The 16,989-nt window shown below is 40.2% G+C and overlaps 1 protein-coding gene across 2 annotated transcripts in view; it reads right to left on the bottom strand.

Annotated features, from left to right (window-relative positions):
• Positions 1–16,989, bottom strand: part of me1 (malic enzyme 1, NADP(+)-dependent, cytosolic) — a 536,434-nt gene that overhangs the window by 211,037 nt on the left and 308,408 nt on the right. For both annotated transcript variants that reach the window (XM_069887178.1, XM_069887179.1), the window contains one exon: positions 882–991. In XM_069887178.1, the coding sequence (XP_069743279.1) occupies positions 882–991 (110 nt within the window). The remainder of the gene's footprint in view (positions 1–881; positions 992–16,989) is intronic.

Here is a 16,989-nt window from a genome sequence, read left to right as displayed (position 1 = left end):
ACAATCCTAAATGGAGATATTTAAAATATTTCACTAAATTACCATAGTTTACTAAATTAATTTTTAAAGTCAGTACACCTCTACAAACCTCTCACCACCAACCCCCACCTCCTACCACTTCCAAACAAAATTGTACACACACCATATCACTTTTTTTAAATCCTTTTCCCTCCTTGGGATCCAGAAACAGCCACTGAAATTGTTCTTCGAAAAGTTGACTTTAGGTCAAGACACTAATATATCCATTTTTAAACCCTCTGTGCATTAAAATTATTACAATGTTCTCCAACTAACTTAATTCTGATATTTGGTCACAGATAATATTTGAAATATGTATAGGTTAAATCGTAATTTCAATATCTAACCAAAAGGAACTGATGCATCCCTCCTAATGCACCCTCAAAGATACCCATTACCAAGAGAATGAAAAACTATCCGCACCATGCTTACAGCAGCCTCATTGCAATATTGATAGCTTAGTGATAGTCCAGAGTGAATTCTCTTTATTCTAACAAATTATCCCAGTAAAAGAAAATTGCAAATTTTTGATAAAGATTTACTACTGTAAATGCAGCAAAATGTAAACCGTTTTCCAAAATATGCTCCCACCGCACAATCCCAAGTAATTAATATTCAATTATCACTTAGTAAATTTGTTTGTAGAATCTTTTGATGTAGCAATAGTACAAAATAGTGGATAGAAAGACTCCAGTTTGGGGACAAATTTTCCATATCTTCTGAAAAACTAAGATTAAATGAACAGTAATGTTACAGTACAGTATCCTGGATAGGATTTAATGAAAATCTACTATGAGAAATTTATATTTCATTAATTTTCTTTGCAAACTACACAATTTAAGCTTAAAGAAATGAAAGCATACCCTGGATATCATCGTTGAATGTGCAGTATTTGTTGCGGTACTTGTTTAGAAGTCTAAATGCATTGGTGTTACCAAAATCCTCGAACTGAATGAGACAGCTTTGACCATACCTAAAAAGTAAATAAAAATCTAAATTACAAGAATACAATTTTTTTTAAATCAATTTCAGAATTAGCAAAATAATTATAGAAGAGAATACTGCCATTTGGTCCATTGTTTCCTTTATTGGAACAACTCAGTAGTTTCATTCTCTGGCCCTTTCTTCATGAAATTACAATTTTTTTTTCAATTCCCTAACAAAGATCACCATGAACCTGACTCCACTACATCTGTAGGCATTTTATTTCAGATTACAATAGGATGCAGCATTAAGAAATTTGACCTCGAATACTCAACTGCTTGAATGAGAATAGTCACCAACTAAACAGCCCAAAATTCTCACCATTTTATATACTTCCCCCATCTTCACTTTTCAAAGAAAACAACTCCAATTTATCCCATATAATCCTCATCCCAGCAAACATTCTCGTAAATCTCCTCTGGAACTTGTCCAAAGCCTGCATATCCTTCTTATAAGGAGGTAATTGAACACAACATTCCAACTGTGCCCTGAAGCAGTGTTCAGCACAATAAAATGTTCAACATTATTTCCCCATTTGTAGACTATAACTTTATTGACAAAGCTCAGAATTTAGGCCATCATCTTTAAAATTGATAAATAATTTTTAACTAAATATAAGATTAGGGGATAGAAAATTACACTTGCATAATAGCTCAGTATTTTTTAAAAAAATTTCACATTATGCCTTTGTAAGAACTTAAGTGAGCTATAGCTCTCTAATGCTATACCATAAGAGGTTAATTTTTGAATAATTACACACTTTTCAATAATATTTTGTTCCTCCCAAAGGAATGATTTTTTTTCTCCCAAAGGCTGGAAGTCCAAAAAAATCCACAGAAAATTAACTGAAAAATTCCAATGCACTGGCTATTGGTAAAATACTTAACACTCTTGCCTATCCTTGACATCTTTCACATCATGTGCAATGAAATTTAATTTTTTGAATTTTATAATTTCAGAAAATATAATTATTGACACTTTTTGAAGGAATAATGAAATGATTGAATAAATGAGCTTTTGAAAGGATGCTTTTAAGGATACAAGCATAACTCGGATGGTCTACATGTGATACCTCCTGTGCCTTTGTAGCACCAGCAGAAAGAGTCACCAGCGGTGCATCACCTAGTTGGGCAAAATGTTTAATGATACAAAGCAGCAAAGGAACAACTGAGAATTTATGATTACAATAATTTTTAAGATTTATTATATTATCAATGGCAATGGACCACACAGGCAAGATTTAATGGCAAAGGTGCAACCTGAAGCTGGTCGGGGCAAAATATAACCTGCAGCAAGTCTGCCAGCTTCCTGTCTGAACAGTCACTACAAAAATTGACTGGAAATTCTGTATCATCATCATTATGTCATGCACAAAAGCAGTATACACATTTTTAATACTTTATTTAAAATTTAAAACCACAGAAGAAACATTTTACAATATTTCAAATTCAATCCAAATACATGTGGTATATATTATATATATATATATATATATATATATATATATAAAAAATAAAGAAAAGAAAATAAGACAGAAGAAATCTCCCACTACCACCCCCCACCACCCCCCCCCCCCACATGCAAGAAAAGAGAAAAAGAACAGGACAAGAGACTTCAACAAGAGTACTTCACTTTTTGCTATCTAATACACACACACACACACAAACAACACACACACACACATACACACACAGATCTATTGGAGGAAGGGAGTTTTCGAGATAAGTTAAATATTAATACCAACACTTTATGTAAATATGGGCACCAGATTTTCCAAATATGGTATTTAGCTCTTAAATTATAAGTAATTTTCTCAAGTGGAATACAACTCCAAACTTCTGCATTTCCAGACATATCACCATATACATCACAGAACAGTCCAGTTTGGCCCTACTAGTCCATGCCGGAACAAATCCCCACCCTCCTCATCTTCAAGCGATTTGGAGTTCTACCATTCACATATAAGATACAGCCAGTAGTGCATGCCTCAATGTGGGTTTCAGCGCCACTAAAAGAAAAACTCAAGCAGTAACTTGACCAAATGACAGTACTAGGGGACCATAAAGAAAATGGAGGAGCTCACAGAATGGGTGAATTCAATGGTTTGTGCCAAAAAAAATGGTGAACTAAGTGTGTGCATGGACCCAAAAGACTTGAATGCAAATATAAAGCATTGCTAAGTCAATATCTGACTTTCAAGTTATAGCGATACATTTTCTAGCTATTGCCAAAGCAATTTGAAAAAAATTTCACTTGATACATATTCAATTTTAATTTGCATCCAACTCCTCTAATTTCCACCAGTAAAAATAGCATTGGATCCTGTGGGAATTTTACCCCCATTATTTGTTCTAACAAATTACCTATTTCAAATCAAAAAGGCTTAACTGTGGAACACTGCCAAATTGAATGCAGAAATGTACCAACTTCTTGTCCACATCTAAAATATAAATCCAAGTATGGTTTATTTTATGTAACTTTTGTGGTGTCAAATATAACTGATGAATAAAATTATTCTGAATTAGCCTATATCCCACATTGATTGTACTTTTTGTACTTTCTCTACATAGCTCAATCCATTTAAAGCAATATACACATTTGATCAAAACTTCAACCAATACCCTTGAGAGCAAAGACATGCAAAAGATAGTGGACACGGCCCAGAACTTCACAGGCACAACCCTCCTAACAAGTGATAACATCTACAGGGAACACTGCCATCAGAGAGCAGCAGCAATCATCAAGGATCCCCACCACCCAGCACATGCTCAGTTCTTGCTGCTGCCATCAGGAAAGAGGTATAAGTACCACAAGACTCACACCACTAGGATCAGGAACAGCTGCTACTCCTCCACCTTCAGATCTCTCAATGACAAACTCAATCAGGGTCTCATTTAAGGACTCTTACTTTTGCACTTTATTGATTTCTTTTCCTCTCTGCATTGCAATTTGTTAACATTTTTTTGTGTTTACATGCATATGTTGCATACACATTTCTTTCGCATGACCAGTAAGTGGTAATTCTGCCTTCCCCAGAGGAAAAAAAATCTCAGGGACACGTGTATGTACTCTGACAATAAATCTGAAATCTCAAGACATCAGTTTCAAGAGAGGACCTATAGTTGCACAGACGTCTTCAGTACCTCAGTACAGCATCCAGTACAGCAATAGTGCAAGATCCAAAGAGAACATGTGGCCACAGAAACCAGCTTTTCATACGGCACTAACTAATTTAACTTCAACACCACCCGAGGTTAGAGACACTTGACAGTGCCAATTATGCAAAGCATCCTGAAATATAAACTTCTCTAATTGCAATAATTCCCAATCCAACATGGATTACATCATACAGCATAGGAATGGACCTTGACAGATGGAGACATGGGGCTGTTCACCTAATGAGAAGTTGACTCAGGATAAGATGCTCAGATTAATAGAGTAGGTTAGGTGGGTTTTATATTTAAAGTAAATATTTTTGATGTCTTTTCTGTCTTCACCCAGTGGTGGGGGGGGGTGGGGGGGTGGGGAGAGAGACCGAGTTTATACTATTTGAAGCTTTATCTTGGTATATAAATACTTACTTATGTGATATTGTATTTTCAGTTTCATTCCCTTTTCTTCATTGTATTGTATTTATTATAAAAAAACACAATAAAAGGATTGAAAAAGAAAAAAAGAAAATTTATTCAAGTCAGTTAAAGAGCCACCTTACAGAGCCAGCGCAGTGTCTCATCCAATTCATCTGTGATGCTTCCAGAACCCCTTCCCTGCAGGCAGGTTCTAGTTCCTAAGGCAGTTTATATAACTTGCAGGGATTTACATACACTTAGAAGAGGGTCCCAGGTAGCTTAGGGTTCACAAAAACTGATGTCTGCATGGAATTAGAGCGTTGATGATCCAGATGTATCCAGGCCTCAGGGAAGTAGTAGTCGTAGGCTTTATTTGTCATTTTAAGAAAAAAAAAATGGGATAATGTTTCTGTGCTCAGCCACTGATTTCAATTATTCATGGACTAGTTCAACCAAAGCACCAAATGTAAGAGTGAAATCTGAACATTCACTTTTTCACTTCACCTGATGGGAAGGAGAAGATGTTGCAGGACATTGATGCCAAGAAGTTAGAAAAGTATCCGTCACAAGGGGCTTGTATTGGGGGACCCAAGTCAAGATGATGTCTTCAGTATTTGGACAGCAGAATTATTCATCCTGCACAGTTGGTATTAAGAATGAATCACCAAACAATACAAGGGACTTGTCAAGTCACCTTTAATTGTCGTTCATATTATGCACTGCACGATAAAGACGAGATGGTGTTTCTTCAGGTCCACGGAGCAGATTTACATAAACACAAGTTAAAATAGTTAAAATATTAAGACATATACAATAAAAGTCCACAGTACACTATCCATAGAAGTTCTTGGAATTCAGAAGCTTGATGGCTTGGGGGGGGGAAAAAATACTGTTGTCCAATCTGGACACAAGGACGAGAGTGCCAAAGTCTGCCAGTCCAAACCATCCACGAAACCTAGCAGTGCCACACATGGACAGTTGCTGCTCCAGACAACACAACTGGCGCCATCTTCTCTGCAAACCAGCGACACTATGTGTGGCAAACACCATCTTCTCAGGACTATGACGCCATGGGGGAATAGCAAAGGTGGCCATCTTGGGATCGTGAGCATCCATCGGACTCAGAGAGCAAGTCTATACTGGCCTCCATCACCCTGAACTAGGAGGGACCGCACAAACTCACCAGATCCACGATGGATGTCCAGATAAATGAGCACATGCTGTTTATTTGATAGCAGGAGTACAGAAAGTTTTATTCACCCTGATACTGATAAGCGTCTATCCTTCAAGATACGGCCCACAAAACGCATTCAAATCCCATGTGGCAGCCATCCATGGGTCCTGCAAAGTGACCGTAACTGTTGGAAGCATAGTTTTCAAACATTTCAGGCTACTCATCATGCCACAACACTGTGTCCCCTTACTACTGAGGCTGGACTTCCAGTGCCAATTTCAAAAGTTACATTGAAATTCGATGGGCCCCATTCTCCCTCACCGTTTTTAAGATCGACTGTCCCCCAACTGCTGTTTGCCAACATTGCCCCTTACTGCAAGCCAGTAGTCACCAGGAGCAGATGCTACTGTGCCGCAGACAAGACATTCATTAAGTTGGAGGTTCAGCATTTGTTGGGCGAGAGTGGACATCATTCATGAGTGATGAGCTTCAGCAATACCTGCTGGCCAGGGGCATCTTCATGAGCAGGACCACCCGTTCCAACTCTAGAGGGAATGGGAAAGTGGAAAGGGAGAATGCCACAGTCTTGAAAACCATCCTCCTGGCACAGAAGTCACGGGGCCTCCCTGTCTCCCAATGGCAAGAGGACCTCCAAGACCCGCTCCACTCTATCCGGTCACTTTTATGTACAGCCACTAACAACATGCATCATGAATGGACGTTTGGTTTCCCAAGGAAGTCTGTGTCCGGGACTACGCTGCCCACCTGCCTCACCACCTCAGGTCCTGCTTCGAAAGCACACAAGGCAATCTAAGACTGATCCGCTGGTGTGTAGCGTAAATAAAAGCTCTCACAGCTGGAGGTAGAACAAATGCTTTTATTAGCTTATAACTGAGGGTAGGATTTCACAGTAGTCTTCAGATGGGTTCTGGGTTTAGCTGAGAATCCGGGTTTATAGGTGAGCAGATGGGGGAAGAGTCTGGAAGCGGAGCCAGCCATCAGCACAACATACTACCAGTGAATCCTCGTTTTCACGGCAATGTGGTAAACAATTCTTATGCTATGATTGGCTGCGACCAGCTGGACATACCTCCCGAGACCGATCCCACCCATAGCCCTTTACATGCTCCCCATTCCACTCTGCCTCGATCAGTCAATGAGGTTGATGGCTGTTCCAGTCTATAGTTAATAAAAGCCTGATAGTTTCACAAAATAATCTTTTGTGATTATTGATGGTCCATCAAGATGCATGCTAAAATTGATAAAAATCCAGAGTTGGGGTTTTAGCATAGCTGGAGTTGTTGGAGGCAGAGAGAACCCCTTCAGACCAGATGATCCTGTTATATTTGTAACAAGATTTCAACCTTAGGTTCCAGCCTCAAAACTACTCAAGTCTCAAGATAACATTTTGTCAACTCTTGGACTATACTCATTGGAGTACAGAAGGACGAGGGGAGACCTCAGAGGTATTTTGAATGTTGAAAGGCCTGGACAGAGTAGATGTTGCGAGGATGTTTCCCATGGTAGGGGAGTTTAGGACAAAAGGGCACAACTTCAGGATGAAAAGGCATCCATTTAAAACAGAGATATGGAAAAATTTCTTTCGACAGAAGGTCATGAGTCTGTGGAAATTGTTGCCACAGGTGGCAGTGGAAGTGAGGCTGTTGTGTGTATTTATGGAAGAGATTGACTGGTATTTGATTAGTCAGAGAAAACCAGGAAGTGGAGTTGAATGAGAGGATAGATCAGCTCAACTAGAATGGTGAAGCAGACTTGATGGGCCAATGAGCCTACTTCTGCTCCTTTCAATATATTGAAAGCTTCACCACTAAATTTTGGGAATAACGTTACAAGCAGTGCTGAAAATTGCAAAAAAGGGGATGTCTCCTTCCTCCTGCACTACTTTAATGCTTCATCCCTTACATGGGCCCAATTTACACCTGTCTTGACTTCCGTTTTACTTGGGCCCACACCTCCTAATGAATTTTCTGTACATTAATAACTGCATCGGTGCATCTTCTTTCAAGGTTATTTTAATATACATTTTGTAACCAGTTTGCATCAGCTCCCACCTTTGCATGGGCCACCTCTGACTCTTCCCTTCCTGGATCTCTCCAGATCTGGGAGTGGCTATATTCTCACAGCTACTTTGTGATACTTCCTCCCACCCGGCTTTCTTCAAGGACTCCATTCTACCTCTCACTTCCTCTGTTTATATTGCATTTGCTCTGATAAGACATTCTGCACAGACACTTCTGGATAAGACCTTCCTTCTTCCTTGACCATGGCTTCCTCTTTACCATAACAGACAGAGATCTTGACACCAATTTCATCAATTTCACACAACTCTGCTCTAACCTCTACTCCCCTTCAAAATAAGAACAATATTATTTTCATCCGCACAATCCACCTCACGAACGTCAGCACCCGATGTATCATACTTTCAGACTTACAGTCAGAGAGAGAGAGAGAGAAGCAAAAGAGAGATCCAGTCCCCCCCCCGCCACCCCCACCCCAGAGTCACTGAATGTCCATAGATTAATCTTCAGCACTTCCACAGCCACACAGAGGCCAGTTCAAACCAATGGCAAACTGAGCTCCAGATCCAAACCTCTGACATGGTCAGGAATCTTTTAGCACCCTCGGCACCTCCTTGCATCCCGGTTCCAATACCTGGTACCCCTCCAGCCAGTTCGAGCCAGTCTCCAGCAGTCTGCAGCCAGTTCGAGCCAGTCTCCAGCAGTCTGCAGCCTGATGCTAGTCTCCCAACAACAGTCTCCAGCAGCCCGCAGCTTCCACGGATTCCTGGCCTAGTCATCAGCAGTCTGCTGCATGCACTGGTCCCTCAGCTGTAGACCCCCTTTACTGGTCTGGCGCCGTGGTCACCATCCCCGTGGGTCACCTCCTCCACTTCTCTTTCTCAGACGGTGGTGGAGGGTGGGGGGGTGATCTTCCCGTCCTCCAGTGCCCTGCTCTAGTCCTCCGCTTCTGCCGATTAATAGGCGCCACTATTTTGGGTGTAGACCCACGGTCGCGGAATTTCAAATAAAACCATCATCGGCTCCAACAGGCTGTTGAAAGCCCGTGTAGACTGGGAGGCTGGACCCAACGGGAGCGCGGCATCTCTGCTCCCCGTGGGTCTGCACTAGCGGCAGCTTGGCCACTACAGTGCTACAGCAGTGGCATCATCTCAAACATATGCTATAATATTATCCAACAGGTCAAAAGCCTATTAAGTCCAGTTGTCAAACAAGGCTGTGTCAATGTCCCGATACTCTTCTCAACCATTCTAACTGCATTGTAACATTTTACTCCCAACAGCAGTGGAACCAATCTTCAGAAGTATAGTAGAAGTCTGAAAATCAAGTGAGAAATTCACTTCATTTGTTTTTCCTCTTCAATCTTGCATACTGCATTTGATGTTCTCAATGCAGCCTCCTCTACAATAAAACTGAGCAACTGCACCCAGGCAGTTGGATGATAGAGCTTCCAGTTGTCTTCTACTTTAATTCATCCAAATCTGACCTCTGTCTGTGTCCTTCCACTTCATTACAACAAGACCCAACTCAAACTATAGGAACACATCTTTTGGCTGGGCAAGTTGCAGCTGGCAGAATTAAATAATATAGAATTATTTAACTTTGGACCACTGGTATCATTATTATTATTATTATTATCACTTGTTCTTTCTTTGTATCAGAGTGGTTCAATTTTGTCAAATTCCTCACAATTTTTTTTTCTTATTTGTATAGCCTAATGTACAGGGCAGATTCCACTGTATTTCACCCCATCAGATGAATTCATTTTGTTACAACCATTACCCTCCCATACTTTCTCTGCTACTTACTTTTTCTTTTAGTTCTGAAGGATCATCTACCTCAGAGAGGGTTAAGCCAGTGGGTCTCACTTATTTCCCACCCTTCCCCACTCACGTTCCATCTTAAGTAATCCCTATAGGATGCCATAGGTGGTCTGTGGCAAGTAAGGGATTACTTAAAAGTGGAAAGAAAGTGGGGAAGAAAAAGGTAGAGAACTACTGGGTTTGGGGAAAGAAAGCAACAATTGCTTGCCAAAGGTGAAGCAATTCAGGCCTATCCAAGCCTTACTGTAAAAAGTTAAAACTTGTTTTATCAAACAAGTCCAGAGCTCACAGCACAGAAATTAGCTGGTAATGGAGTACGTAAACTGCCACAATTTCACCTGTCAATTCACTAGTAAAGTACAGCAGTCCTATGCAGGCAAACATCTGTCACAGAGATTTATTGTTGCCCATGAGATAAACATAACGAGCAGAGGCTGGAGGTTTAAAACCAAGGATTAAATCACTCCTCATCATCGGTTTGAACTGACTGATTTATTGGCATCACACAGCTTTAGCAAAATCTCTCTGAATCCATTGTGAATCTAACCAATCCTATATTCATGACTGATAACAGAGTTATTAGGACCTTGGTTCTGCAATAACAAAAGGAAACACTTTATCCAAAACCTATAAAAAAAGTTAAATATCTTGTTTCCAACTCTTTAATCCATGTTCAATATGCAAAATGTCAAATTATTCCTATTGTCCCAATTTTGCCTTTGCCAAGGCAAACAAATTCAGCTTGGCAAGTCAAATTCAGCTTGGCTCACTGAGCTTCGACTAATGAGTCAATTTCCTTTCAAAGTTGGAATCCTTAAAATTGCACCATGGTATTTGAAATATAGTCACAATGAACTCATAACATTATAACAACATCTGAAATCCCAGATTGAAGACCATGATACACATTAGAATTTCATTCTGTAAGAACGACATCGTAACACACAACACTGGACATCATTAGGCTTCATTCAGAGCTTTTATTTTCAAATTTATAACAACTTTCCCAGCTCAAGAGGTGGTTGGGGTAAAAAATAAAACCATTAGTCATCACAAAGCCGTGCTTCTCATTCTATGTGTAGCTTACTTTTCACTATTATACACAAAATATTCAGTTGTACATTGTTCTTGCCTCCAAACTCAGTCTGGCTTTCTGACTTATTCCACCACAGAAAAGACTGTTATTGGAGTAAATCCATTTCTATTTATTTCAATCAACATGTGCTTATATTTTTGTAAAAGAAACATCTCAAACTTCGTGATTATTCAGATGTTTTATTGTGTACTATTGCTAATGCTGGATAATCTCATGTCTAAATATTGTTACGGCCTATACTATATATTATATTTTAATATGCCTGTAAAAGAGATAGATTATGGGGGGGGGGGGGTGGTGTGGGCTTAGTGTAGATAATTTCACAGAGTAACACTTCACATCTCATTTAAAATGCAAGTGCTTGGCTGAAGCCACACATGCAGGCACCCACGCCTTTGCAAAGACAATGAAATTGTTTTGGAAGGAATTTCAAAAAGCAGGTGCAAATGGTAGAGTCCAGGCTCAAAGTGCTGATAAAGATCTTTCAAAGATTGGGTTAGCCCTGCAAGAGGTTCTGATTTTTACAAGCAGAGAGAGAGACAAAAGAATCAACAGGATTTCTCTTAAGCCGCTTTCAGGTGGCCAGAATACCCGACTTCCTCCTGTAGGTATATTCTCCGGCTCGGAGAATCCCTCGTTGTACCTAAAAGCAGCAGTGGGTCTACGGCCACAGTCCACAGAAGCCGGCATTCGCTCGGACGTGGCTCTCCTTCAGCCAGCTTGGACAGGTGACAGAAAGGCGTCTTCTCCACGGCCATCTGAACATCTGCCAGTGCATTAACTGTGTCCGAGCACCTGAAAGCAGCTTTAGAGAGAGAGAGAATAGTTCTGCAGTGGCTTTTGAGAAGTTACAAGCAGGTAGGGTTGTTAAAACCCCATTTTGAAGACAGGTTGTGAGTTCTGAGTTCAGCCTGTTGAAAACCCTTGTAGTTTTTACAAGAGGAAATGGCCGGCAAAAGTGTTTCTCCTGAAATAAGGGAAACAAGAGGAACTCTGTGGTGACCTGGCAGAAGAGGTTATCATTTGAAAAACCCATGATGCGGCAAATTTCTTCGGGAAGACACTGAAGTGACTGATCGTGGGAGATCAGTTTGTGTGTGTCCAACGAGCAACAAATCTTTCTCTGAGACCAACTAGAACCTCCCTGAGCAATAACCATTTACCTTTGAGCACCAGAGCCTGGTGAAAATTCATAAATGTTAAATTCTGTGCACAGTATAAGAATTGCCTGATACTGGTGAACTTGGAGGAGTGAGAAGTGAGATTGGACTATGAATCAAAGAACATTCCTGAATGTGTACACATTACATACATGCTCGCTTAGAAATAGAAAGGGGTTAAATTAGGTTAATAGTAATAAGTTCAAGTTTGATCCAGTTTTTATGTTTAAAGAAAATTAAAAGCAACTTTTGTTTAAGTAACCATTTATCTTGGTGAATTTCTATTGCTGCTGGGTTTTGGGGTCCTCTGGACTCATAACAATATTCATTGGAGGTACTCTTAGAATATTTAACTTCCATGGCTTTGCATGCCTTTTCAAACAATCAATTGAACATTTTTTTGGTATCCAAACAAACTACATCCACATAAACAGCAGAATGTTATTGGTCCTAGAACAAATTGAAAACATGCAATGTTGACGCAAGGACCAACAAGATCAAGATCCAAAGATAAGCCGTCATTTGCACTGGCAATCTGATGGTTCTGTAACATTATGTGTACTAATTTGCAAATTGAGATTTAATTTGGGGGTAAAAAGTGACTAAAAAAAATACTTTCCAGCTTCTATTGCAGTAGGAGTTAATAGGTTGCTGATTCTGAGGCACGAGTTCCATTTTCTCCGAACTACAAAATGATCAGTTCGGTGCATAAATCTGCAATTTAATTTATAGCATGTCAACGTGTAAAGACTGAGTTGGAATGAAGGCAGCATTTAACTATGTTAGCTCGTATTCTAGTTCTGCATATCAACTTGATATTCTTTTATTTTAATCTGCAACTTCAACCAAAGAGCCAAACTCAGCCTAAACCTAGGCTTTACCTATACCAACCACCACCCCCCACCTCAAATCTAGCTCCTCTGACACAGCTGCATGAATAACCTGAAATCACAAAGTAATTCAAATATTTACGAAATTTTCAATGTATTGGAAGTCTCTTCAGCAAGTCATGGCAATAACATGGAGTTGTGAAATCCAAAAAGGCATAAGTCTCTTCTACCTCCCCTGCTACTTTGCTAGTTCATCCCTCATGCAACTGAAGACAACAAAGCCATTTGTTCTTGGACCCCAGCAATTCTTACTTGGTAGATTGAATGGACTCTTCCCCATCGTCTTCATTCAGTCCCACCACATTCCTGCTCTGAGACTATCTAGGCAATGCCAAACATCCAACAACTTTGTCAGTGTTAGCTTCATCTTAACTGCAATACATTTTGCTAGCTATTGACCACTCAATTCCTCTTCACAAATCAGATGCTAGATGGTGTAAATATTTCCACATCCTCGAGTATTCTCCGTCTCAAAGCCTCTCCTAAATAATGTTTTCCTCTGTACCGGTGGGGGGGGAAAGGATTGCCCCAAATGCCTTAAATATTATAGTCATATTTTTACTCTTTTTCTTCAAATTCTTACTCTAATTCTTCCTTTCACCAAATACACCAAATCAACTTGAGAGAATATGGCACACCACTTTCCCTTTAACTGTAGTCATAATACATAACTATTCTTACCCTCTTTCACCAGTCTAGCTCCAGGTCAATGTTCCTTCTTGATTTAATTCTCATCTATCTTGCTGTTGCCAGAGGTTCTTCCACTGTTCCTCTTCTCATCTCTGATTATGCAAAACTTTGGCAATTGCATCTTTAGCCTGGGCACACACGAGAAACTATAGATGCTGGAATCTGAACCAAAAGCTGGAAAGACTCAGCAAGTTGAGCAGCCTCAGTGGGAGAACTTTTCCACTGATGCAGCTCAACCTGAATTTCCAAAGCAGATTGCTTTTTGTGGCACTTGGCTGTTCCCCTCAGCCAAGTGGAGAAGATTTTCAAGTGAAAATGTATCACGTTTCCAGCCACGCGACCAGTGACCTGGGTTTGAATCCGGCTCCGTCTAGAAGGAGTTTGCACGTTCTCCCCATGTCTGTGTACGTTTTCTCTGGGTTCCGGTTTCCTCCAACCGTTGTAGGTCAATTGGGCATATATGGCCGTCATGGGTTTGTGGGCTGAAAGGGTCTGTAACAGTGCTTTAGGTCTAAAAAAATACACTAAAAACACATACGCATACACTAGTCTTTGTTTCTTTCACATTAAGATTCAAGATTCACTTATTGTCATGTAATAGAGCAGAACATGCAATATTACATGAAAATTACCTTCTACCTGCCATAAGGCAGAGTCACCATTAGTGTCACCCAATTCCCTTGACAGTAAGAGAGAAAGGGAATCAAAACAGAGTCCCTTCAGAGTCACTGAGTGTCCATGGATTTGCCTCTGCAGCCGCACAGACTCCTGTTCAGTTCAATTCAATTGCCAACTTGAGCTCCATATCCAAATCTCTGACACAATGAGGGAGCCTTCAGTACACTTTGAATCCCAGTTCCAAAACCTGGTTCTAATAAGCCAATCCGCAGCAGCCCACAGCCCGATGGTTCCCTGATCACAAGTCCTTCAGCCGCTGCGTCTATCACTGGTTTGCTGCAGTGGTCACTGTCCTGTAGGATCATCTCCTCTACTTCTCCTTCTCAATGGGGAGGGTGCCTTCCCTAGTTCTGGTGTCCTGCACTGGTCAGCTGCTCCCCCAGAGTTTGCTACCCCTCGTGGTACGCTGCCCAGCACAGACACCATCTTCTTGGGTACAGACACGGCAGTTGCAGGATTTTAAAATCATGCTGGCTCCTTTAACAGGCAGTTTTAAGACTGTACAGAACAGTCGGCATTAGAACCGGGTGATTAACCCCTTCAGAGCACCAATGTGTCTCCACCCTACTGGCGCTGCAGCAGCCCTGCTGTTACAGCAGCTCCACCACAATTTTTTTTTTTAAGATCAACAAATTTGGTCCATCTCAAAACTATTGGGAGTTGTAAAATTCCTAGGATCGATATTGGAACAAACCAAGCTCTCATCTTAAGTATCTATTAGTTTGTTTTTGCCCTCCATACCTACTTCATTCTGGCACCACATTAACATGGAAATGCAGCCTCTAGACCATCATATACTAGACAGTACTTCAATTGTGTTAAATCTCTGCTTAGATACATTCATTCCAGTTGAACCTCTTCCTCAAACTCCTGATATCTCCTGCCCATTACCTCAAAGCTACACTTTTGAAAGATGCCAACGATAAAACTTTTACCAACCTCCAGTGGGAGATTAGTTGGTTGCAGCGGAAGGAAGGGATTGTGGAAGACATATACTGGCAGCTCAGCACTTTTGAGTCTGATTCATCCTTGCTCACCAGCAACACTTCAGAGCAATGAAAGGATTGATAAAAATGGAAGAGTAAAGGATGTTTGGTCTCTGCTTTGGCTAAGGGTATCCATAATTACTTCATAATCATCAAAATTCAGTTATTTTAGTTACATGAGCTAAATATTATACAAACAAAAATAATTTGGTTAATCAGCAGTTGTAATATAAGGCAGCACAGGAGAACTTTGCACTGTTCTTTGTAGTGTGTCATTGGCTCCCCACCAATGAGTTGAACAATCTGTGCATTGTACTATCTGAAATAATCTCCAACAGTCCAATGATATACTTATGTTGGCCAAAAGTAATCTGCTTCAATCATGGAATTGAGTTCAAAAACAGATTACTTTACGTGTGGTCACTTCCTCTTTATAGGTATGAGCAGCTGCCACTATAGCAACGGAGTGCTCTAAAGAGTTAATCGGCAATGTTGGTGGCCGGGATGCAAAATAAGGCAAATTTAAAAACAGAAGCATGTGGTAAAATATAAAATTAATGGATCAAGTAATAAAAGGCCTCAGGTTTGGGAACAAAGTAATTACCATAGTTCTGACATAAATATTTGGAAATGCCTTTTCATATGGTCTTCCAGCAATAAGAATTCATAAGCCAAGAACAGCACATCAATCTCTTGCTCATTCACTTGATATGGGTTAAGTTTCGAGGGGTTGCATTTTATTCACGCTCTAGAATAAAATTGAAAACATGTACATCCATATTCATACTCTCAGTTGGTGAGCATCTAGCATCTGTAAAGAAGGCGAATCATTGCAGAGATAAAAGAGGAAGATGTCACTCTGGCAAAAGTACATACCAAGCTAAAAGCAGCATTTCGTGCTTTCTTCTTAGGCTATTGAAAAATATTTTATAAAAAGCAACTTTGACTTAAATCTAGGAACAGCAGACAGTTTGAGAGCTCTTTCTTTTGTGCTCCTGGGATGTGAGCTCAACTCCAGTCTAGTTTGATTGATTGCAAACCTTCAACTCGCCCAAGTTAAGAACAGTTTAAATACAGTAGTCTTAACTCACTTTTAAACAATTGTAAATTACCACATGTCGAAAATCTCAGATCACAAACAGTTGGCGCAGAAAAATTCAGTTGTCATTATTTTTAAGGTACATTATTGAGGCGGAACATTCTTTAATGCACTTGATAACACTTGCCCAGACAAGACAAGCTTTTTTCTATATAATTGCATCAGGCAGGAAACCACAGCTATTAGGAGCACATCAGGTATCAGGACCTCAAATGAGCATTTACCAAAAAAATTCTGTCCATACCTTGATCAGTTTCCTTTGCAGGTTCCCTTCCCATTATCCAGGAACCTAAACATTCCTTTAAGGTGAAGTAGTGATGCATTTGTACTACTTCCAATTTAGTGCACTGTATTTGGAGCTCAATGTGGTGTCCTCTGCAGTCGAGAAACCAAATTCAGATCTTACAATTGTCTGCCTTGTTAATTTTTAATTCCCATTTTCACCACCCTGTTTTTTTGCCTCAATTCCAAAGTAGCTCAAGGTAACCTGAACAACATTTCATCTTGTTTGACAGGAAACTCCACATTCAATTCAGTGATTTTGGATAACTAGCCTTTACGGATTGTTCAGACATTTTCTGTTCTGATAGATGACATCAAACTCTACTATTAAATTAGTGTTATTTTCTCACGAGAGGTTGCCTAATCAGCTGGGTATTTCCAGCAATTTTTTTCCTCATGGATCCAGCATTATTTGCCTCCTCTCCCCATTATCTCATTTATGGTGTTCATGGCAGCAGACCAGTGAGGGGCTCGGAGGCTGAAAAACACATAGGCGGCAGG

Source organism: Narcine bancroftii, chromosome 6 (genome assembly GCF_036971445.1).
Source record: "Narcine bancroftii isolate sNarBan1 chromosome 6, sNarBan1.hap1, whole genome shotgun sequence".
Lineage (NCBI taxonomy): Eukaryota > Metazoa > Chordata > Chondrichthyes > Torpediniformes > Narcinidae > Narcine > Narcine bancroftii.
This window is presented reverse-complemented; position numbering and strand designations above follow the sequence as displayed.